A 23762-nucleotide genomic window follows, 5' to 3' on the forward strand; every position below is an offset into this window, starting at 1 on the left:
GGACGCTTAGGAGTGATGTGTTGTGGTTTTAATTTTCCCTCTTACAAATGTACTATATGTCCAAGTTGCCAGATGTGTGTTTGAACTGTGGAGCAAGGCACACATGTTGTGTCCCAGTTGGTTTGTGAATGGTTAAGGATCTATTGGGGGTTACACAGTCTTTTTTAACAAATGCATGCTGGCCCAGGCCTGTGGCTTTGTGGTGAATGATTAAAAAGGTGTGTGGATTTTTCATGGGGTTACATAGTATCCCCTACCCACCCACCCACCCACCAATGCACTCTAGCTCACACCTATGGGTTTGTGGATGAATGATCAAGAACGTATATGGATCCTTAATCTGTCTGGTGGGTGAGAAGAGCAGGTTGAAGCAGAGCACTCTGTGCTCTGCTGCCTCAGTCTGTGCCTGCCTTCCTGTACCAAGGGGAAGCTGTGTGATTTGTATGTGTGTGTAGAGGATGCTTATTTTGCAAGAGAGCCCACTAGGCCCAGTAACCCACTAGATCCAGGCTCCAAAATTACTCACTAGGTCCAGACTCCAAAATTACCTAGCTGTACCCCTGGCAGAGCAGATGTTCTACCACTGAACACAGATCCATCTTACAGTAGACAGTGTTCACATGTAGTCAACCATTCAAATGCAAACCAAAGCAAATCCTTCTTAGCAAAGGGGACAATTCATGCTCACTACCTCAAGACTGGCTGAATTCCCCATGCTTCAAGGGTGGGCAATTTCCATATAGCAAATGCTCTTTTGTGCAAATTCCCAGAACAAAGCTCTTGGTATCCTGCTTCCCCGATTACAAGAAAAAACATGTCAAAAAGGCCTGAGCAGTGCCTGCCCACCCCACTTTCATAGATTGCTCCAGTCCATTTGTCCTGCTCACAAAATTATGGGCTATTCTGCTGAATGAGTAGAACAACTTCATGTTTTCAGAATGTAAGTTTCATTCAAAATTCTGTACAAATAAGAGGAAATTCACAGAAATGTGTCTTATCTGAACAATCATGGTAAAGTTTCAGAGTAGCAGAAAACAATGTATTACCACAGATCTGGGGTAGGGATGAGAATGAAGAGAACAGCTTTCTCTCAATTTGTTAAGCCATGAAGATTTAATACAGCAACACTTAATCTCCCTTTTATTTGTTCCTGCATGGCCCTACTCAGGATGCATGGATGACAATTCGAAGGACAGCATTTTAATGAAACCTGCCCATTGTCAGTGAGAGAAAATTCTGCATACATAGGATCTTTGTTGTGAGACAATGATGACGAAGCTGAGGAGAGCAACAGGTTTGCTTAATTTGGCGAGATGTTGTCTTTTGTGATGACAATGGAGTGCTGGGTATTAGAGGAATCCTCTCCACCCTTCTGACCAATTTGGTCTTTGGGGATGTACCTGACCACAGCAGAGATTAGCTTCCCTCGGAAGTTCTTGCTCAAGAAGTTATACAAGATGGGGTTGACGAGGCAATGGATGAGGGTGAAGCAGTCTATGATTTCATAGAAGTAGAAGACGAAACTGATCAAGTAGCAGTTGATGAAGATGCTGGCACTATCTAACAAGATCAAAAAAATGCCCAGGTGGTATGGCATCCAGCAGATGAGGAAGACAATAATGTAGGCATAGATGAGGCGGCAGTGCTTCCTGCCCTCTGGCTTGTTGCAGCGCTGGATGTGTCTGGCTGTCAGTATGTTGAAGACTGCAATGACAGAGAAGGGGATGAGGAACCCAATGAGGATGGCGAGAAGAGAGAGAGCCAAGGCCCAGTCATTGTATTTCTCAAAGGGTGCTATGAAGACACATAATGGCTCAAAGCTGTTGATCAACTCCATGTGTGCCACCTCTGGCAAAGGGACAATGGCAGCGAAAGCCCATATGCAGCAGCAGGCGATGCGTCGTGCCGTGTGTTGGTGTCGGTGCCAGAAGGGGGAAGAGGTTGTCAAGGTCACATAGCGGTCAACACTGAGGCAGGTGAGGAAGAAGATGCTGCTGTACATGTTGGCAAAGTAAAAGTAGTGTGTGAAGTGGCAGAGAAAGCTTCCCCAGAGCCAGGTATAATCAAGCATGATTTCCAGCATCCAGATGGGTAAGGAGAGGATCACTCCTAAGTCGGCAATGGCCATGTTGAGGATGTAGAGGTTGATCAGGTTCCTACGGCTTCGAGTCTGCCAGTTGACCCAGATAACCAAGAGATTCTCCACTAACCCTACCACAAAGATGATGAGGTAGAGGATAAAGAGGGACACCCGTATTGCATTCTCATTCAGCCCCAGATCACAGTACTCATAAGTGTCGTTGAACAGGTGGATGAGCTCTGTTATGTTCTGGTAGTCGCTGTACTCACTGAAAGGGGAGTGGGCCTCAGCCTCTTCCATGTTGGGTGGGGAGGTTAACTGCAAGAATAAGGAAAGCAGAGATGGATGCTAGTCAGTCTAGGCTGAGTTCCTCCTCTGATAAGGATGATTCCTCAACCCTAATAAAATGATTGATCAACATTGGGACAATTTGATTTGCACAGCTCATTAGTACAGCTGGAAGACTTTCATTTCAGTCCCATCTTTCTGTGGTCTTTTGTGTTATACTTTGGTTCTGAATTCTTAGAGGGACAGTTTGTTTAGAATAGTACTTAGCATTTGTACAGCACTTCACAAGCTTTCAAAGTGTGAATTGTGGTCATCTTTACATCAGCCTCCTGAGGTATGTAATAAGCTCATGGCAGAGATGAGAACCAGGGAAGTCCTGATTCTCAGCTCATTCCCTTAACCATTGCCCTACATCAGCTCTCACTTTAAAGTCCTGTTGCTCGCAGAGCCCCTGGCATTTTGATTTGGAACTGAAATACTGCTGCACTATGATGGTGATGTCCTTTTAGGCAAACATTCCCCATTGAAATGGGGCAGGGCAGCATGCCCATTGATCGTCTACCCCAGAGCCACCATTCCCCCTGTGCATTGGGAACTCCAAGTGGTGATCAGCATCCCAACCCCAGTTGCCACGTTTCCTTATGGGACTATGCACATGGACTCATCAGTGGGCACGAACAATATCTGTCACAGAGAAACACCGTGGTTGGGACAGAGGTGCTGGCAACCTGACACCCATTGAGAAGGGTAAAGAAATGGTGCAAGCCCATGGTAAGGAATGGGGAAGAGGCTAAATTTGGTGAGGCAGTTAGGAAGAGGCAGTTAGGAAGAGGCAGTTAGGGAGGCTTGAGATGGGCTGTAGGCTGCAAAGAGAGCATAGCTCAGTGGTATAGCATGCACCTTGTCTCCAGGAGGAGCTGGCTTGATTCCTGGCAGATCCAGTGAAAGGATCCCTCAGGTAGCAGAGTGGGGGAAACCAGATGATAACCAGCATTCTGAATTGGGCTCAGATTCTGTGCAGAGGAACAGGGGTAGCTCTACTGAGGTGAAGGCCTCAGGTGGCGAGTGTGCCATGGGCCAGCAAGCAAAGACCCTCTGCTGCAGGCATCACCCTCATCTATCTGCTTCCTGCGCCTGCTCCTGCTCCTCCTCCTCTCTGTTGCTGTCCCTATTTCTCTTTCCCCTCACCAGCCCTCCTCCCTGGGCTGGAGCCCGGTGATGACACTGTCCCTTGTTTTTCTCATCTCTTGCTGGCCTCACCTTCCAGGGGGCACTCTGTCCTCTGCCCAGTGCTGCTTTCTGTAGCAAGCAGTGTGCATTCACCTTTGCCGGCCCCTGTCTTTTGCGGTTGCCAGTGGCCCAGCACCAGTACCTGGCTCTCTCCACCTGCTATCTATCCATCTTCAAACTTGTTTGTTTTCTCTCCTCAGTTTCAGGAGGAGACAAAGCAGATAGGTTTGGTGCTGGAGGGGGCAGAGAGAGAGAGAGAGAGAGAGAGAGAGAGAGAGAGAGAGAGAGAGTAGCAATGCAGCAAGAGACAGATGGGCCTTCATAGCTGGATGTGCGCTGCCTGTGACAACAAGTAGTGGCATTGGCCAGAAGACAAGAGCATGCCCCAGAAGTTATGGCTGGTGAGGGGGGAAAAGATCAGTGTCAGTGCAAGCCTGTAGACTGTGATTGCCCCAAGCAGCAACAGGCAAGAAGTCACTGCTGGACGTGAGCAAGAATAAATGTACTGTGCTCTTGCTGCCCCCTCCAAATCAAAAGGCAAGTCAGCTGTAGCCTCTTCATCAGCTGCAGCTTCCTGGCCATCTTCGAAGACAGCCTCTTGTAGTAGAATATATTTTTCAGTTCTAGGATTCCTATCCTGACCTTCAGACAAGCAGCTAATGATAAATAAAAAAGCAAAACAGTACATATATCAGTTGCAGAAATTATGGCTGTGTGTGAGAGAAGTTTCTTGCAGCATAGTCACAGCATCTGGAGAGTAGCTGAGTGGTTGAACAATGTGAGAGCGAACGCTCTGATACTGAGCCACTCTGGCGTCCGTACTGGGTTATTGCAGCCAATAATTTGTGCAGGGTTTCCTTTCTGCATAATGCTCCCTCTGGTGGACCTCAGTGAGAAAAATAACTGAGCATTCCATCGGATCCTAGGAAGAATATCTGTCCAGAAGTAAGCCTTAAGTTCTGTGGGACTGACTTCCTAGCAAGTATGCTTAAGGCTGTAACCAGTGCTGGATTTAGGCACAAGCTAAGTAAGCTGCATTTTAGGGCCTCTGATTCTTTCTTCTTCTTTTTTCAATTTAAAGACTAAATTCCAGGCTTTCTATAATGAGGCTGCTCTCACAAGCAGTGAAGCCCAGGCATAGGCAGCCAAGCCTGGGCTTAGCTGCCCGTGAGATCCACACAAATCCCGGTGGCGCCTCAGCACCAAACCCAGCACCAAAGCCCAGCTCTTAGCTGAGGTTAAGGATGCAAACCGGCTGCCAGGATCATGTGTCAATGCGAGCTACTTGCAGCTCATGCTGACACAGAGACACATACCTAGAACACAATCAGTTCACTGTGCTCAGCACGCAGTGCACAGTGGGATACCTGGAGGCCAGAACAACGAGTACCGGCCTCAGAGTGATTTGCCCTGCTCCATGCCGCATGGAGCAGCAGAGATCGTGTGGGAGTCTGCTCTGCGTTCTCATCAAGCAAACAATGGGGGGAACGCAAAGTTTGTGAAGCCGTCCCCACATCTGCCTGCCTGGTAGGTTGTGTGAATGGCCCCAGTGTAAAGGTATTTCTAATGCATATGGGCCAATTGCGAAATCACCATTTTTGTTAGATTATTAGTTTTGGCAGCCTGCCCTTACAGATGAGAAATTTCCTGGACTTGAATTCAGCTGGGTTGCTGGAATATATACAGCCGCCCAGAGATGCAAGTTTGGGGTGGTATAGAACTATTTCAAATTTATTTATTTATTTATTTGCCCGCTTGATTTGTTTATTCATTTACTACGTTTGTATATCTTACATCTGCCAAGGCAATTTTCAGTAATAAAATAATGGTTGGCTATTGAATCAGAACCCTACAAAGGGGGCGGGGGCGGAGGGAGACTGAGCAGGAAAGAGAAAATCAGCAAATTCGGGTCCCAACTTTTAACCCAGCTGTGGTTACGGATTAGCCATCTCTTTGTTTGCTTGAATGTTGGTTAATAGTGGTTGTCACTGAATGGAGGGTTAGTGGCCCTGAAGCAGGCTGAATGGGAGAAGCCATAAAAACCTAGGAAAATATCCACATGGCATAAAGTTGAAGTGAGAGTGCAAAGTGATTCACGTGTGTGTGTGTGCACTTGTGTGTGGTCAGTAAAAAGAAACAGCCGTTTGGGGCAGCTTCTGTATGAGCCAGGGAGTCTGTTCACACGAGCAGCAGTACCCAGGCTTGGGCAGTCCTACTGGGTAGGGCTGCTTGTGTGAAGCGCTGTGATTGAGGCCAATCCTGGCACTGCCTTCCTGGGTAGCCTGGGATTTTTACCCAGCCTTTGACCTGGGGAAGCTTTAGCGCTCTTTTTTCCAGGCCTGGGGTCGTGCAGCCCAAGCAGACACAAAACTGGGCCCCTAGAGCATCTGGCTTGAGGGGAAATCCCCTCAATGCACCCTGATAGTTGCGGGGTGCATTTCACGCTCTCTGGAGGCTGCAATGCATTTCCCCAGCCTCCAGATGGCCACACAGCTTCCAGGAGAGCCGCCCATTTGAGTGCCTGAGCCATGTGGCCAGGAGACCGCAGGGACAACAAGATCATCGGCTGGGAAGGTAAGCGCGACCATGCCTTCCCCTCATGCCCTCCCTGCCAGGCTGTAATGCTTGTGAGAACGACCTTAATGAGTCAAAGATTGAGTCTTAGCTAAGGTGGAATGCAGAAGCTGGACAGAGAACCAAAGCTTCTCCACAGGGGTGTAGCTATCATTGAACGAAAGGGTTCAAAGGGCCTCCAGCTCCACCCCTCCCCATTTTCTTCATTATCTCCCTCACTCTGAGTGGCTGTCAGAGAGAGGGGTGGACATGGGCCCCCTCTCCCCTAGCTACACCTCTGCTTCTCCATTCCAGCCTCCCTAAGCCTCAGTCTGTGACTCTCCGTCTCTCACAGGAGCTGTCTGAAATGCCTGTTGCTTTTCATTCCACATATGTACACACACACACACACACACACTCTGTGTGCAGCATGGTGCCTTTTTTTTTTTTTTTGTATGCGCATGCACACTAGAGACAAGATGCATCCATTCTCCACTTAGAGATTTAACTTCATAGAAATTCTGGGGAGTTTCTGAAAAATGCCAGTGCCAACTCAAATTAACATGTTTAGCAAGTACTGTGTTTAGTGTCCCTACAAGGCAAAAAAGAAAGAAAGAAAAGGAAGTAGTAAGGAGAGTGCCTGATACCTGGACTAAATTACCCGAGTGGTTCTGTAGATATTAAGTAGTACTTTAGAGCAGTGGTCGCCTATGTGGGTGCCGAAGCGGGGGGGTGAGATACCTTTAAAAGTCATAATGGGCAATACTGCTGGCACCTGGTCGGTGCTGGGACTAGCGGCGCCCTGCCCAGCATGCCGCGTGGTGACTGCCCCACCTACAGCACTCCCCTGGCTGCTGTGCATGTGCAGCAGCCATTTGAGTGGTCAGCATGGTGTTGCTGACCACACAGATGGCCGCCACACAGCCAGGTGAGTGTGGGGGTGGGTCACCGCTGCTTCCCATGGTATCCTGGTGCAGGCGGTATCTCCTGTTAAGACTTTTAAATATATCTCTCGCCGCCACCCTCACCAACCGCCACTGCTTTAGAGAAACTTCTGAGTAATAATATTCCTTAAGTTAGTCTGGATGCCAGCCAATGATTTTCCAGGTGCAGAGACTAGAGAATAGGGGCTTGTTCCCAGTAAATAGGGACAGTTGTTGGGTGGAGAGACAATCCTGCAGTAGTGAGTATGAATTGTTCCCTTTGCTAAGCAGGTTTAATCTTAGTTTGCATTTGGATGGGTATTCATAAGATATTCCCCTTAGGAGCTGGAGCCATAGCTCAGTGGTTACACACCAAAGTGTCTAAACACCTCAAAAATGCCTAAAATATAAACTCAGTACCCAAGTGGTTTGTGGACTGGGGCGTAGTTGGCACATGGGATGCCACCAATTCCCTACCCCCACCTGCAAAGCAGTGCGATCAAAATGAACAGAAGAAATGAATGAGTGTAATGAAGACACCAAAAAATCTAAACACTTCAAAAATTCATAAAAAATAAACTGAGTGCCCCCCTGCCTTGCAGGTGGTGGTGGTGGTGTAGTTGGCACATGGCAGGTGACAGCTCGCACTGTTAGGATAGGGCAACTTCGAATCCCCATTATTTCCTATGATGGAAATATACAAAATCAGTAAAAACTAAAAGAAATCATTAAAAATCAACCAAGTGCCCCATTACCTTGAGATTTGGGTGATAGGTGGCACCCATGGGGATCTACCCACCACCAAATATTTGGTGCCCCTAGGGCCTTTACAAGTGGTCCAAATTGATCCAAATCCAAATCAAATCTGGAGTGATTTGGGGGGACAGATCTAGACACAAAACAAATCAGGGGTGATTCAATTTGGGCACAAATCAGACTGAAAAAATTGATTTGTGCACATCCCTAGGATTTTGTCTTGGACCTTATATATGCAAAGCATGTGCTACACCATTACTGAGCTCTAATCCTTCTGGTGTTTCTCAGCACTGAGATGGGGTCTTAAAGAGCAGGAAGAGCAGAGATCAGATGGGTGCCAGTGATGGACAAATAATATCTAAATGTGTAGTTGGAAGTTTGAGTCAGAAGTTTGAGACAGTATACAAATTTGAAAAATAAATAAATACAATGGACCAAATGTGTGGGCAGCAGGTTCTCAAACTCCACAGAATTCTTTCTTCAAGCAGGAAGCAGAAGCCTGAAATAAGGCTCTGGCTTTCTGAAGGAAGAATTTGGCAGATCTCAAAAGCTTGCTTATCCTACAAACACAGACTGACATCAGTTTAGGCTGCAGAGAGGTGGCTGTTTTTAAGAGAGTTGAACTTGGTTTGAGTTTCAAATTGCATGTGACTCGAAACACAATATTTGGCCCTGTGTTTGTTTTTTTAGTAAATAGTAGCTGTGAGGGGGCTATCCGGACTGGGGGCCGCAGTTAGGGGAAACAAGAATTTAACTCTTTGTCCCCACCACGATCTGATCAGAGTGGGGGCCACTGAAGCTGCATTTGACTAAACAACCAACCAACCACAGGGGCCAAATTCTGTGTTTAAGGTCATCTCTACTTTAGTCCCTGAGAGAGGTTTCCTTTCTATGGTACACACATATTTATTTATTTATTTATTTTAAAAATTGGTCTCACTGTAGCTCCTAGCTAAACAGGTTTTCAGGTTTTCAAAACAATACAAAAACCTGCCAGACCTTTTTATCAGAGGCAAAAGTGGGACAAGCATAAACACGTGAGCAGCCATTCCTCTCTCAAATCACCCCCGATTCTATGAAAAGCTTAGTGGTAGAGCATCTGCTTTACATGCAGAAAGTTCCAGGTTCAACCCCTGGCATCTCCAAGTAGGGCTGGGAATTCTGCCTGAAACCTTGGAGAGCCACTGCCAGTCAGTGTAGACACTAGACAGTACTGGGCTAGATGGACCAATGGTCTGACTCAGTATTAGGCAGCATCCTATGTTCTTATGTTCCAATTATCAATCTCCAGCCTCAGAGAAACCTGAGGTAGTTAGTACCCATAATTTGGCAGCCTCTTGCAGAACAAAATAAAAGCAGCTGAGCTATGAAGAAATCTTGCACAAGGAAGAGAAAGTAGCATCTCTTCAGCAGAAGGAAATCTGACATCTGTCACAAAGCTGTCTCTGGAAGTTGCTGTCTCTGGGATACAAGCTGAGGAAAAGTTTTGTTTCTGAATGGGAAGAGATAGGAAGAATCAAGTCTGTTCTTACCTTGTCGGAAACCCAAGCTGATCCCGGTTTCACAGTGAAAAGCTTCTTGGCTGCTCTGTGCCTCTCCACTCGGTAGCTCTATGGAGTAGATGGTGCAGTCTTCCCAGGAATGGCCACTTGCTGCCGGCTGGCACCTTTCCTCTCTTCTATCTCCATCCACACAGGAAATGAGCATCATAGCCTGTTGCCCCTGAAAACACAGCCTTGGCGTGAAGGGAACGGTTTAATAGTTCCATCCCAGGGAGCTTCCTTTCCTCGAGTGCATGCAGGTTTGGCTCAGATGGCCAGGCACAAGGAATGGGCAGCAGCCCGGCCAGAGAGCCCAATGAAAAATTTCGAAGAACAACAAGAGGATGCAGGCTTCCTGAGGCTGATTTCCTTTCCACTGCTTTTTAGAAACCAGCCTCTCTCTTCAGAAGAGCAGCCCATAAAGTGAGGAGTGTGCTGACAAAGCAGGCGCAGCAGGGGAGCTGGGAGTTGCCCGGCCATCACTGACAATCCACCCAGAAGGCACGAGGCATTGCCAGTCACCAAAGCTCAATTCGGACATTATGCTGTGCAGGTGCACAGATGCCTTTACTCGCGTCCACGTGTTTGTACGAATGACTGTACCTGTGTTCATTTTAAAAGTGGGGTACAGGCCCTTCAAATGCATGGTGCAGACAGAAAGTGTACTTCTACACGTGCATTCAACATAACATGCGAATGACTGTACCTGTGTACAGAGCTATACGTCTACACTGTACACTCATTATACGAGTGTTTAACATAATGAAGCTATTCTCACAATCAGTGGAAAGCGGGCTAAGGGTGCTTAGCCCACTTCCCACTGATCGTGAGACTCACCGGGCTCGCAGCCAAGCCCGGCTGAATCAAAGCGGGCAACCCGCTTAATTGCCCCTGCCTTAAGCCCAGGTTAGTGGAGCGAGCGCTCCGCTAACCTGGGCTTTCCGATCGTGAGTTGTCGTGGCGCAGCTCTGTGCCACAGCAACTCACGAGTAGCTGAAAAGCAGCCTCTCTGCTTGGGGGTCTCTCCAGCCGGGGTCTCTCCCTGCTTGGGGGTCTCCCCAGCATGCCCTGTGTACTTACGCAGGACATGCTGGAGCTTCCGGGGGCTGCACGGCCCCCAAACTCCCCAGCCCCCGCCGGCTCTGTAACGGAGCCAGCAGTCATGTGAGAGGCCAGTTTGGCCATCCACAGCCAACTGACGGGTCGTCTGTGGAGAGCGAGCTAAGCCCACTCTCCCCGCTAACCCCATTTCGGCGGTTCCTACTGATCGTGGGAACCGCCTCAATGTATGAATGAGCCTCAGGAATGGCCCCATGTACTCTGGCCCCAGATTTTGCAAGTCACCGCCCTTCTCTTGGGTGCACTTTCCCTCTCAGTAAATTGGGGATAAATAAGGAGTCCTGGTAGCCTTGGTTACTCTACTTACCTAAGCAATAATTCATTCAAAACCTCACAGTAGCTAACTGATGGTTCCAAAGCTGGGGCAGATGGGGTCCGTATAAGTCGCTCACCATCCTCAACAATTCTGCTGGATACGAACCTGCAGATGCAATACGTGCAGCAAAGAATTGCTTTGCCACACATACTGCCAGATCATAAGTCTTCAGTTGTGCTCTATGCTGTAATCTTTCGGATTTGAATCAAGTCCTTCTGCATTTGTGCTCTAGTCATCTACCTAGCCACTCCAGATCCAGCAGTTCTTTTGTATACCATGGAGTAGGGGTGTGCACAAAACCGGTTTGCCCAGTTTGGTTTGAGTCCAGACTGGATTTGTGCCCCTGAACAAACCCCCCAGCTTGGCTCGAATTCAGGCTGGTTCAGGGGTTCTAACTTTAAATAATAATTAAAAAACATTTAAGCAGTCACCACTGGCTCTGGGGGCCTCAGGGGGTGCTGCAATGGCCGTGTGTGTGTGTCACAGTAGTCTCCCTCTCCCTCCATCGGCCTCCCCTCGGTCCCCCTTAGGCCATTTTGGCTGTCCCGGCCCCTTCTTTGGTGGTGGTGGTGGCCATTTTAGAGGCCACTGCACATGCTTCCTGGCCACTTGAGTGGCCTGGGTCATGACCATGATTGCAACAGCCTGAAAACAGGCTGAAATGGCCCTTAGAGGACCGGGGGATGCGGCAGGGGAAGAGGGAGACTGCAGAGACTTCCCCACAGCTGCAGCAGCACCCTCCAAGGTCACCGGACCCGGCGATGGTTTTTTTTAATTTTAAAAAAAACTTTTTAAAAAATGTTAGAACCCCCAAACTGGTCCCAAGCCAGCTGGGGGTGGGTAAGTGGGTTGGCTCTCCCTCAAGCAAAACTGGACCCAGTCCAGCTCAAGGGTTAGCCCTCGAGCCGGACCAGTTCGATGGCGAACCAGCTCAACCTTGCACATTCCTACTATAGAGCTAATTTAGAAGATGCTTAGAAGCTATTGTATCTACTGGCCTGGTCAGTTCATTATTCCCATTCTCCACCAGAGCATCAAGAGGGTTGCTGGCAGAGCCAACCCCATTCTCTATTATTGGCTTAGACTCAGAGGCGTAACTATAGGGGGGGCACGTGCCCCGGGCACCAGCTTTTCTGGTCATGTGGGGGGCGCCGCCATGACAAAAAATTTTTTTTAATTTTTTTTAATTTTTTGTTTATACAAATGTTTCCTGCTCAGTGCAGCAGTGCTGCAGCAGTCAAGGGAGCGCATCGGCGCCCCCTCCCCCATGAGCGGTCCCTTCCGCGCCGCCCGCGCCCCCCCATTGCTTTGCTGGCACCTGGCGGCCAGTCAGTGGCCTGGCTTGGCGGCGGGCACTTGTGAGGAAAAACCTAAGTATAATGTAGTATGTGGGGGGGGGGGGCGCCATTTCAGTGCTTGCCCCGGGCGCCGTTTTCCCTAGTTACGCCTCTGCTTAGACTATCCTTTTGTCCAAATGGTCTTGCCCCCCTAACCCTACACAATGATTACCAATCCAGCTGGATTCAGACCATTGAGACAAAAATAGCTACTCTGTGTCTTTTCCCCTTTGAATTTGCTCAGCATGGGCCACAATCAGGCAAAAGCAACCATCAAGCAGCACATTATAGACATCGAGCGCCAAACTGATCTCAGCAATGTCCCAAAATTTCATATCAGTGATGGGCTCAGATCTTCTGCTTCCCCAGCAGCATACCTTACCCAACTGGAGGTCCCAAAGCACAGAAGGGCGTTCACTTTGGCTCGCTGTCATGGCCTCCCTTTAGCCGTGCTAGAAGGCCGTTATCGAAGGACCCTATTTGCAGAGTGACTATGCCCCTGTGGTCTAGGGCAGAAACTACTGAGTGTGTTCTCCTGTACTGTTTGTTCTATAAAGACATTTACGCCTCCCTCATCCTTCCATTGCTAAGCAAGTATCCAGGTCATCCGAGCCAATTCTACAGCTCCTTGCTACTTTCTGACTCTAGGCCTGCCATCACATATAGATCCGCCAGGTACAGTGCGGCTGCGATCAACATTTGTCGGTAGATGACAGGCAGAGAGCCCTTATCAGCCTTAATCTGACCCTCGGTGACTCTAGGCAGGTCCTGCTATTGCTCACGCACCTCCCTTTTTATTGCTCCTCATAACCTCTATCTGGCTGCTTTCCAGTTTTATTATTCAGGATTTTATATATTTCTTTCTTCTCAAGTATTTTTACTCTTTTACATCCATTTTATGCCCCCCCCCTTTTATGCCCTTCATGCATTTTTATGACTTTTACCATTTCTCAGGTGTTTAGGCCCTCATACCCTTGGTGTATTAGCTACTATTTTTAGGATTTTTAGTATATTTAGTATTTTTAGTCCTTCTAGTATTAATATGTACCATTTTAATATGTACCATTTTATATGTGATCAGTTTTTATCCTACCTCCTACCTTTAACATGTAATCACCCCTATACTTTATGCTGGTCTATGACCATAATAAAGATTGATTGATTGATTGATTGATTGATTGATTGATTGATTGATTGGCAGAGCCAACCTTAAAACCCTGCAAGGTTTCTTGGAATCCTATTGGATCCAATAACTTCCTTGGGCAGACCTTCCTAATAGGCCCTTCACCCCTGCAGAGGTTACTATTGGCTGTACCCTTAGTGGTGGTCTGTCCATGACAATGGGGAAATCATAGGAGTCCACACTCACAGAACATCTCCCTGATCAGAGCAAAAAAACAAATTGAGTTTGTGACCTGCATCATGTGTTGGTCCTGAGACCACTTGGGAAAGGCCATAGTTGTAATGGCAGCTATGAACTACACCTGACAACTCAATCCCAGAGTGGACATTGAAGTTACCCACCACCATAAGCCTAGGCATCTCCAATGCCAACTCTACAACCAAACCCAACAGCTCAGTTAGGCATTATGAGGGGCTGAGTAGTGTTCGGTACACCAACAGAAGTCCCAATCTATCCCTGGTCCCAAGGCTCAAGTTTAATACACTCAACATACCCCCCCCCACACACACACACACTTTTTGCATGATTAAGGCCTTCATCTCATGCAAGATCACTTGCTCGTGTTGGATGCCTCACAGCAGCAGCAGTAGCAGAGGAAGGTAACTCTCATTTTGCAGTGTGCCAGAAGAATGTTTGGCAGGATTCCTCATGTTTTAATGACTGTGCTATAAAAAGCAGCACACACAGAGAGCAAAGACAGTCCCCAAAGACGGTGTGTGACTGCCCACAGGACGGTGCTGACAAATTCCAGAGGGGCAAACAAGACAGTCTGTTGCAGCAAAAATGGCAAAGAGTCTTGTGGAACCTCACTAATACATTGTGGCATAAGCTTTCATAGGCATTTTCAGATGCATGACTTGCTATGAGGAGGCTTATATTCCCTGAATATAGAGAAACACACACACGGTATGTTTTTAATTCTGAAGCGAGGCCTACAGGCCAAGCCACAGATACACTAGTAGGTGTGTCCCTTGACTAGGACCAGTGTTGGGGTCAGCATTGTTGGGCAGCTCTCAAAGGCCCAAGGCCTTCAGAAGGGCCCTTAGCTGATTCCAGAGACCACTTTGTGCACATAGCCCTGGTGTGGTGGCAGTACTGGTGGAGCGTTCTCTTGGGGCCCACCCAGGTAAGAGGGAGATCACCATAGTGGGCAGTTTGCTGAGGAGGCCCTGATACCAGGATTTTAGTGCTACTATCTACATTGGGGTAAGCAACTGTATGGCCTCCAGGCTGTATGAAGCCTGAGAGCTCTTCCTGCAGCCCACAAACTGTATTTTAAAAAAAATATAGAGAAGGCCAACATGTGGGGTTGGCTTCTTTGAGTGGCTGCCAAAGGCCCAAAGCCCTCAGGGACCACAGCCAATCCCCAAGCCAACCTCTGTGCCCATAGCCTTTGTGTGGCGGTGGCAGCAGGGCAGTCTCTAGCTTTTATGGCCTAGGACAAGAACAGTTTGCAGGCCGTCTATGATGAATCACTATTCTCTATATAAAAGGCTAAGGTGGTCCATGGCAAATGGTGCGTGGCAAGCCCCGCCCACACAGTGCTTGACCAACCAGAGGTAAGATAGCATGAGCGCTGTGGTGATTGGGCAGTGGGAATTCCATATGCAGATAGGGAAGAGGAGCCAGTGATGGTTAAGGTCAGTTGGAATGCAGCTGTTACTGGTGGGAAGATTGTAGAGGAGAGAAAAATCTATCTATATAAAATGATAGTGGGTAGGGTTCTGCAAAGAGAGGGGTTGTGAGGGAGGAAAGAGGCCCTTCAGGAATTGATTTGTCAAATCTGCTGGCAACAAATTGAATTGGAAATCTGCAAAATAAATAAATAAATCATTATACACCCATAGGGAACAATGGGGGACTTGAATTATCCCATTGTCGTTCCTAGGGACACCAACGCAGGTTGGGTGGCAGGGCATGATGTGTGCTATCTACCACCCAACCCAAAAAAGAAATGGGCAAGCGGGTGTGGTTTTTTTTTAACTCCCCCCCCCCAAAAAAACCCTTTGGATCTTAGGGGGGGTTAGGCTTAAACAACTTAAACCACAAAATCAAACCTTCCTTCCTTGGGATGTATCCTCTTCTTGCATAAAGGCTCTCTCTCTGCCTCCCTCCCAGTCCCTTTGAAAAAATTTTGAAATTCTCTTCAAAATTGTTGTCCCCCACTCCACCTTCCTTCCCTCAGCCAATGCGGGCACAATTGCTCATGCCAACACTTGATTTTAATGACAAGCCAACCAAGAAGCAAGGAAATCTCAAGCCAATTGGAAGCCAGTGCCAGAAAACCAATCAGCAAAGGGGGGGAAAACCCCACCAAAATGGCCACACAAATCAAGCCATTGATTTGCGCCAAATTGGTTCGACCTTGAATCAGTCCTTTCATTTAAGGGGTGATTCGATTTGCTGTAAAATCTGTGAACTGCCCCCAATTTGTGCACAAATCGAATTGTGCATCCCTAATGCCCACAAAAGGCCAGTTATGTTCAATAGTGAATTAGCTACTTCCACTCTCTTCACAGTGATACATTTGCCAGTGAATTCTAGTTCAGCAGCATCACACCAAAGTCTCTCTGAAACCTCTTGATTGTCAAATCTGCTGCAAATGTCCTGTAAGATTGAAATGAAACCCCACTGGGGGCAGCAGCTTTAGTGTAGTGTAGCACTACACTACACCCCACTGAGGGCAGCAGCAGGTGTAGTGCAGTGTCGCATGGAAATAGTCATACATAGGTTGTTGTAAGGATTGCATCAAGGTACTATATCCGGAGCACCATGAAGCAGAGAGGTAAGTCCCGCAGGACCAACGTAGGATGGGAGGTTGAAGCCTAAAGTCTCAGTCAAGGTCACCTGCGGATGGATTGTATGACACAACTTATCAGTGAAAGGTGATGGCTCTGCACTTTCTAGAGGGGAAGGGAGTGAGGAGGGGACTTTTGCTTGGCTCCAGTGAGGGGGCAAAAGGCCTTGATGTTTGAAACAATTGCTGGAAATCTCCATTTCAGGCGCGGTCAACAATCAGATCGGAAGGAAGGCTCGGCTGGAACATGGAAATGCAATCGCTCAGATAAGTCAAGACCTTTTAAACAACAACAAACCAGTCCTGGAAGCCAAGTATCCTTGGTTTGTGACAGAACCATTGTCCTGTGATACGGTATTAACTCTCCTGACCTTTAGCTTGCTGTGTCCCTAGCTGTCCAAAACTGGGTTCAGAGAGTACTATTTTGATATTAGGTCTGCGACAGAAAGTGAGGGCTGGTTCACACATACAGCCCCACCATCACATGGTTTGCTTGATTCCTGGCAGCTGAAGCCAGATATAGTAGATTGCCGTGAATTCTGAGGCAGGAGAGCAGATTGTACCATTTCACAATGCATATGGGAGATAGCATTTTCTGAATCCTAATAAAAAAGAAAACACCAAGTAGAAAACGAGCACAGCAGGCAGAAAGGCTAGCTGACATACTGTGCAACGTAGCCCTGCCCATGTGTCCCATGGGCAATGCAGCTGTCCCAGGTAAGGTGGAAACCAGGAATCACCGTGCCTGGAGATCTGAATACGGAGCCACGCCAGGCAGGACCTGGGAATTCTGTCACTGTCCATGCAAATGTTTTGGGTGGGGGTGTTATTGGGAGGCTTTGAAAGTCAGCCCACAGCAGGGATTTCCTACCAGCCAAGGTCTGTTTTTCCCCAGAGAGGTTGGGAAATGGGCAGCCAACCCCTTCCCCTTTGGGGCTGTTTTTTGTGCCACCCAGGCTTACTCATGATCACAGCTGGCCACTAGGGTCAGTCTTGGGTAAATGGAAATACTTCTTCAAGGATCCTAGCTCACTGGCTAGGCATGAGAGGGAAAGGCCATAAGGACACCCACAGACAACTCATGAGAAGGTTCATTGCGTGCGGTGGGGGGGGAGGGGGGGAGAGAAATGCCCGGACAAGGCATAGCTGATTCAAGAGGGCAATACATCCCCTTTTCCCATCAACACCTCCCTCACAAGAGTGTCGGGCCGTGGGGGCTCTGAACAGAGCCAGTGTGTAAGCGATCTGTAGGGAGGGCTACCACAGAGACTGCTTTCCTTGCCTTGGGAACTGTGGGCAAGCCGCATTGGAACTGTGTGCCTCTTGCCAGCCCTCCAGCCCATGTGTACATGTGCCCCACTGCAAGCACCCTGGAATGGCCACCCCGCTGTCCCTTGGTCGCCAGGAAACAGGGGGCTCCCTTCTCCTGGGAATGCCCATGGTGGAATAACTGCATATGGCGCGACGATGGACCGGGACCAGGGAATTTGGAATTGGTTTAAAGGTCCGTCCTGGTGTCAACCCCTCCTTCCCCTCCACGCACGCACCAAGGCAAGGTCAAAGGGAGCATCTAGATGCCTTTGGGTTCCTGAGAGTCTGCTCAAGGGAAGACGGTGGGGAGTTTTAACGGGGATCTGTTCTATTTTTTTAAAAAAACAACCCAAAGTAGTGGTAGGGAAGTGGGGCCCAGCCACTTCTCCTAAAAGGTGGGGAGTTTACAACCCAGGCTTACGCATGAGCAGGACTAGCAGGACCAGGATCGATCCAGTTTTTGGAATGATTCTTCCTATGTGATAGCCCATGCAGACTCTGCCCACTCACAGGAGTGTCAGGTCATGGGTGCTCTAAGTCGAGCTATGCTGTGCTGCTGTGTGTTGGGAAGCAGTGGGCAGGGGTATCCCAGAGACTGCTTTCCTGATCCTGGGGATGCTGGCCAAGGTGCCACGGAGACAAGCCCCCTGCCTGGCCGTCCGCACCTGTGCACAGATGTACCCTCACCTGCAGCCCCGGCAATTGACTCCACTGCTCCGGAGCTGGGGGAGAAAAGGAAAGTGCCCCCTCCCACTATTCCCCACATCCACTTATCTGCATACAGTGCACAGACAGAGTGAGCTGGGGAATTCTTAAATGTGTGCAAATGCACAGTCCCATTGGGGCACCCCGTGGCTGTGCACACAGCCAGGCTTTGGCACATGAGGTGTCAGGATCTCCTCTGGGGCATGTGCAAGGCTTCAGAGGGATTCAGGGAGAGAGCTGGCTATACTCATGAGCTCTCAGTACACGGGTGGGGATTTGTCCTTTTACAGGCAAGACCAGGCTACATCCCAGGCTACATCTCCTTTAAGGAGGAGAGCTGGTCTTATGGTAGCAAGCATGACTTGTCCCCTTAGCTACGCAGGGTCTGCCCTGGCTGGCTAGGAATGGGAGATTAGAGGTGTGAGCACTGTAAGATATTCCCCTCAGGGGATGGAGCCGCTCTGGGAAGAGCAGAAGGTTCCAAGTTCTCTAACTGGCTTCTCCAAGACAGGGCCGAGAGAGTCCTGTCTGCAACCATGGAGAAGCTGCTGCCAGTCTATGAAGACAATACAGAGCTAGATAGACCAATGGTCTGACTCAGTATATGGCAGCTTCCTAGGTTCCTATGTTCCCCAGTAGACTGGCCCTCTCATGAGACTCCCAGCCCACCTGGCAGCAAGTTTCTGGACAGAAGGAACGCATTGGGTCTGGATGGGCTGCTTTGCCGGGGTCACCCCTCGTGACATCTCCCCAGTTTATGGCGGGTCAGACCATCCAACATCCTTTGCCCTCCCCCATTAGCATTCCCCATTCTAGCAAATGTGGATTTCCCCCTCCCCTCCCGCAATGGAAGTGGAATTCCACCAGCTCCCCAAACCACTGGGGAATCTGTGCTTGTGTGGTGCTTTCAGGGTGTGGGGCTACTGGGGTGGGAGGTGGGGGGCGGCAGTGCCAGGGCTGGCAGGAGAAGCACAGGCATTGCAGGGCATTTATAGAGCTTTCAATGCCCTTTCCCTGTCGAGGATGGGCGGAGTGCTCCGAAAATGCACGGTTGTGCTTGGCACACCCCTTCAAGATCATGGCCAATCGCTGCTGAGCCCCCTCCTTAGGGATAACTCTGAGGGTTGGGGGACTGACCTTTTAAAACGGAAATGGCCTGTGTAGGCATCTCTCAGCTGAGAGGCCCCCCCCACAGGCCTTTTAAGCTTTAAATGGCCCAGAGCCCAGGATGGCGTGGGGCCTGGGACCATTGCCCCATGTATTATCATGACAAATAATTATATACCGCTTTTCTACAAAAGTTCACAAAGCAGTTTACAGAGAAAAATGAATAATAAATGAGATCATTCTGCCCCTCTTCTTTGGAACGCTCTTCCCCACCCCCCGCCTGCCGCCCAATTTGTTCAGCCCCCTCTTTAGTTGCTTTTAAGGCCCTTCTCAAGACCCACCTGTATCGCCAGGCATTTGCCCTTTAATTTTTTTTAAAAATGTTATTGGTATTGTTGTTGTCCACCGCTTAGAGTCTTTGGAGGAGGCGGTATATAAGAAATTTTAATAAACAAACAAATAACGGTTTCCTGTCTACAAAGGGCTCACAATCAAAAAAAGGGAACACAAAGGAGTCCCTACCCAAAGTACAGGCCTGCTGTCACATCAGTCATGAATCAGGATCCAGACTCGTACAACAGTTAGTTGGTCCACATTCTCAAGGTGACCCAGGACTTGAGAACCAGGAGATTCTGACTCGGCCACAGTTACACACTATGGAGCCAGCCAAACTCAACCTTCTTCGGGGTATAAAGAAAAACAGCAGACCAGTAAACTTGGATGTGACTGGCCTGCAGTAATCCCAGCTAGTACTGGTTATTAATCTTATAAATACTGCGGCCTAATCAGCTGAAGATTTCATATTCTGCTAGGCCAGTCATTCTCAAACTGTGTGTTGGGACAAACTAGTTGTTCTGAGGAGTGCTAGTCTGCTGAGAAAAACAAGTTCTGAAACTGTTGGTCTTCTGTGAGCTCCAAGTACCCACCACAAAGGAGGCTGTGGCCACTGCTCCAGCCCTACTTTTATTCAAACAGTTGCCACACTGGGGAAGGGAAATTCTACCAGATCTCTGGTTGTGACAGGATTGTGCCGTCTTTCCTGATGCAGAGACAGATCAAGCCATTTCTGGCACTTTTACCTCAGCTCAGCAGCATATATCCTCATCCAGAGCTTCCCACCTGCGGGGCTCCTCCTGAGTCAGGAGATGGGGATTTTATTTATTCTTTGTTTGGAGTCGAGAAATGAAAGGCCTTTTCTAGGGCAGAAAAACAACTTGAGAGCAGCCCTTTCTGAGGCCCTGACAGCAGGTTATATAAACGGCCTTCAAGGAAAAAGAAAGCAAAGGTTGATAAGCAAGGCTAATGAAGATGGCCTTGTCTTTCATCCACTCTCCCCCCATGCCCCACCACCCCCACACACTCGCATTGTTTCAGCACTTTGGTCCCACGTGAAATCCTGCAGTGGAATAGATTCTCTGGCACTTCCTTCAAATACTACTTTCACATGACACCAACAGGACATTTTCTGCATAGAATACATACAGCCTTAATCAGATGTGTCCCAGGCAGGATTATCCAACCAGTTCAACCATTATTTTACAGGTCAAACTAAAAAACAAAAACAAAACCACATTCTGGACCAGAGCATGGGATACAAAAGCCAATAAATTCCAGATTCTTTGTGGCTTGCTGTCACTCCGTTAAAGAAATGTTTGTCAGTTAATTGTATATATTTTAGCAGAGTGGTTGATTAAATCTGTGCAAATTTGTATATGAGAAAAAATATTTCCAAAGGAAAGAAGAGCATCATTATTTGTTTTTAGGTAATATACACATGTATCAGGCACATATCACATCTCCTCTTTCACATACAGAAGGAAATGCCTCTTTTAAGATGGCGTGTGTCATCTGAACTTTTTACAAATACTTACATTACAGATAATTTTAAAAAATTAAACCTGCTGCCCAAGCAATGAGTGGCACATTTTTAGCATAGCAAAGCATGTTTTAATTGATTGATCTAACTATAAACTGACAAAGCATTGTAGCCATACTGTCTATGATCAAGCAGAGCCTTTGAGGATTTACCCAAACTCTCAGCTGCCATATTCTGCCTTGATCCACCAGAGCCTGCCTGCCTCTGCCCACCCCTGCACCTGCTGGACCCATCCAGGCTCTGGCCTTCACCTGCCCAGTTCTTTCCTAGCTCTGCCTCCTGCCTTTTCTAGAGGGCCAGTGGTCTGAAATAAAAATAGGAACAAATAGCTTCTTCAGGGACAATTAGCAGCTTGGGAACATAGAAACATGAGAAGCTGCCATATACTGAGTCAGACCCTTGGTCCATCTATCTCAGTATTATCTGCACTGACTGGCAGCAGCTTTCCAAGGTTTCAGGCAGGAATCTTTCCCAGCTCTACCGGAAGATGCCAGGTAGTGAACCTGGGACTTTTTGCATGCAAGCTGAGGCTACAGGCCCATCCCTAATGGGCATTTCTTATAGCAGACTGCTTTCACATGTAACCTCCCATCCAAATGCAAACCAAGGCGAACTCTGCCTAACAAAGGGGACAATTCATGCTTGCTACCACAAAACTGGCCTAATCTCCCAAGCTTCATGGGCGGGCAATTTTTGTCTGGCAAGTGCACCAGGGGAAAGCATTAGCCCCCCTCTCTCTGCACACAGTGGCTCTGACCTCATCGCTCCCCCAGCGGCTGCTTTTTGTGGCAAAAGAGACATGCCCAGTTTTAAGCCCACCTCATAATGGTGGGTGTATACGCAGTTTGGCCCCCTAGTTCCATCTCTGTAAAAATGAAAGCACAAGTTGGCACTTGATGCTGATCACAGTTCCTCCTCTTGGCACTGAAATGCTGCAGGCCTCGAGAGGCCGAAGGGTGAGGGCTGCTGAGTCGGCATTCTGTGCTGCTCGTTCCATGGCTAGGGAGCCTGCTCTGGAGGAGAACATGCTGCCGTTGCTCCTGTTTCATGATTCCTGCCAATGGGCCCTGGTGCCACTCCGGTTTCATCTCCTGTGGCTCAGTTTCCTTTGCACGGTGCTGGGTTTCCGGCCCCTTCCACCAGCCCGTGCAGCCCCTGCCCACTTTCCCCTGAGGAGCTTCCTCCTATTGTCCTCCCAGCATACAACCCCCTCCCCACTTCAGCAGGACTCCTGGAAACTGGCCAGATGGATGAACTTCCTTACGATGGCAGGATGTGGACTTCCAAAGAACGATGCTCTCTCTGCGATGGGATTGATAAGAGGGCCCCACAAAGTACGTAGCTTTGTGTTGTGACAAATGGCACCAGTCCTAAAATCCGCTGCCTGAGCATCCAGATGTGTAAAATGGGACGTACTCCTACACCATCGCAATGGGGAAACACGTGGCATTACAAGCAGACATCCTACCAACAGCGCTTGCCTCCTAAGTATTCTGTGAGATTGTAAGAGATTTTTGACTCCCCACATCTCCTGCAACCAGGAATAAATGAGGGCTCCAAAAATCCTCACATTCATAGACTGTGGGTCCTTTTTATGGTGCTGGCTGTCAAGTATCCCAAGACCCAGGAAGACACGAGGAGAAGTGAAGAGATTATATTTAATCAAAACAGATTTATTTTCTTACCAATATTCAGATGGATCACAGCATGCAGCAAAATTACTTCTCTCACACAAAGCAGACACAAAACTAACAGCCTCGTTTCAGTCATAATACTCACAGCCTCGGACCAACTTCTTCCTTTCCTCCTTTCGTGTGCCGTGCCTGCGCCACCCTCCCTGAGGGAGAGAGCCCAGACGGTCTTGCATCCACTGGTCCCACCGACCCCCTCTTGCTCCAGATCAGGGTCCTAAGTACCCTCACCCTATCTCACCCCCGCACCCACGGTGATTCGATAAAGACAGGGGTCCCGACCATTTCTGACCTTCGGCTACCCTGTAACTTCTGACATTTAACATCAGAGGCTGGGAAGATGTGAAAGAGGAACAAGGCATGGGCCAAGCGACCCCCCCTTCCCATGGAACACCGAGTCTTTCGATCTGAGGTACTGAAAATTGAGGAAGTGTGTCTGAGCTAACAGGCTGATTCTCTCTGATTAGACGAGAGAGAAGGTGGGGGCTTTCCTAAACAGTGGACAAGAAATTACTCACTCAGCACTCTGTATAAGCTCTGGGACTCCACCGAGGTCTAATTTTGAGCACAATGGGGGGGATCTGGAACTTTACCTATATGACAGCATTGCTCATGGGTTCATGCTAAGATCAAGGCCTAAACTTGTGTCAAGCAAAAAGACTCATGTCAAGCATCCAAAAATAAAATATTACAAGATGCCTGTTGTTTTTTCACTAGTCTAATGTTTCTTGTATGTTTTAGGTCTGTCACCCAACTGAAGTGAGCTTAGTATATTAATCATACAAGTTTCTCAGTGAATTTCCCACCTCCAGCCTCAAAGGCACGATGCCTCTCAATACCAGTTGCAGGGGAGCAACAGTAGCAGATTGGACATGGTAGAAAAGGCAGGAAACCCAGCACCATGCAAAGGAAACTGAGCCACAGGAGATGACGACACTGGAGAGGCCTG

At 48.4% G+C, this 23762-nt stretch overlaps 1 protein-coding gene across 4 annotated transcripts; it reads right to left on the minus strand.

The window, feature by feature from the left end:
• Positions 1-928: 928 nt before the first annotated feature.
• Positions 929-23091, minus strand: GPR182 (G protein-coupled receptor 182). 4 transcript variants are annotated; one of them, XM_053302563.1, is made up of 3 exons: positions 22902-23091; positions 9363-9552; positions 929-4254 (listed from the first exon to the last, which is right to left on the minus strand). In XM_053302563.1, the coding sequence occupies exon 3, from the start codon at positions 2378-2380 to the stop codon at positions 1301-1303; it is 1080 nt and encodes a 359-aa protein (XP_053158538.1). In that variant the 5' UTR covers positions 2381-4254; positions 9363-9552; positions 22902-23091; the 3' UTR covers positions 929-1300. The 4 variants fall into 4 exon arrangements, with proteins under 4 accessions (XP_053158538.1, XP_053158539.1, XP_053158536.1 ...); XM_053302564.1 differs by lacking the exon at positions 22902-23091 and adding an exon at positions 10798-10820; XM_053302561.1 differs by lacking the exon at positions 22902-23091 and having other exon boundaries at positions 929-2398; positions 9363-9630.
• Between the last annotated feature and the right edge of the window lie 671 nt (positions 23092-23762).

The sequence above is a fragment of the Hemicordylus capensis genome, chromosome 2, assembly GCF_027244095.1.
Source record: "Hemicordylus capensis ecotype Gifberg chromosome 2, rHemCap1.1.pri, whole genome shotgun sequence".
Taxonomy (NCBI): domain Eukaryota; kingdom Metazoa; phylum Chordata; class Lepidosauria; order Squamata; family Cordylidae; genus Hemicordylus; species Hemicordylus capensis.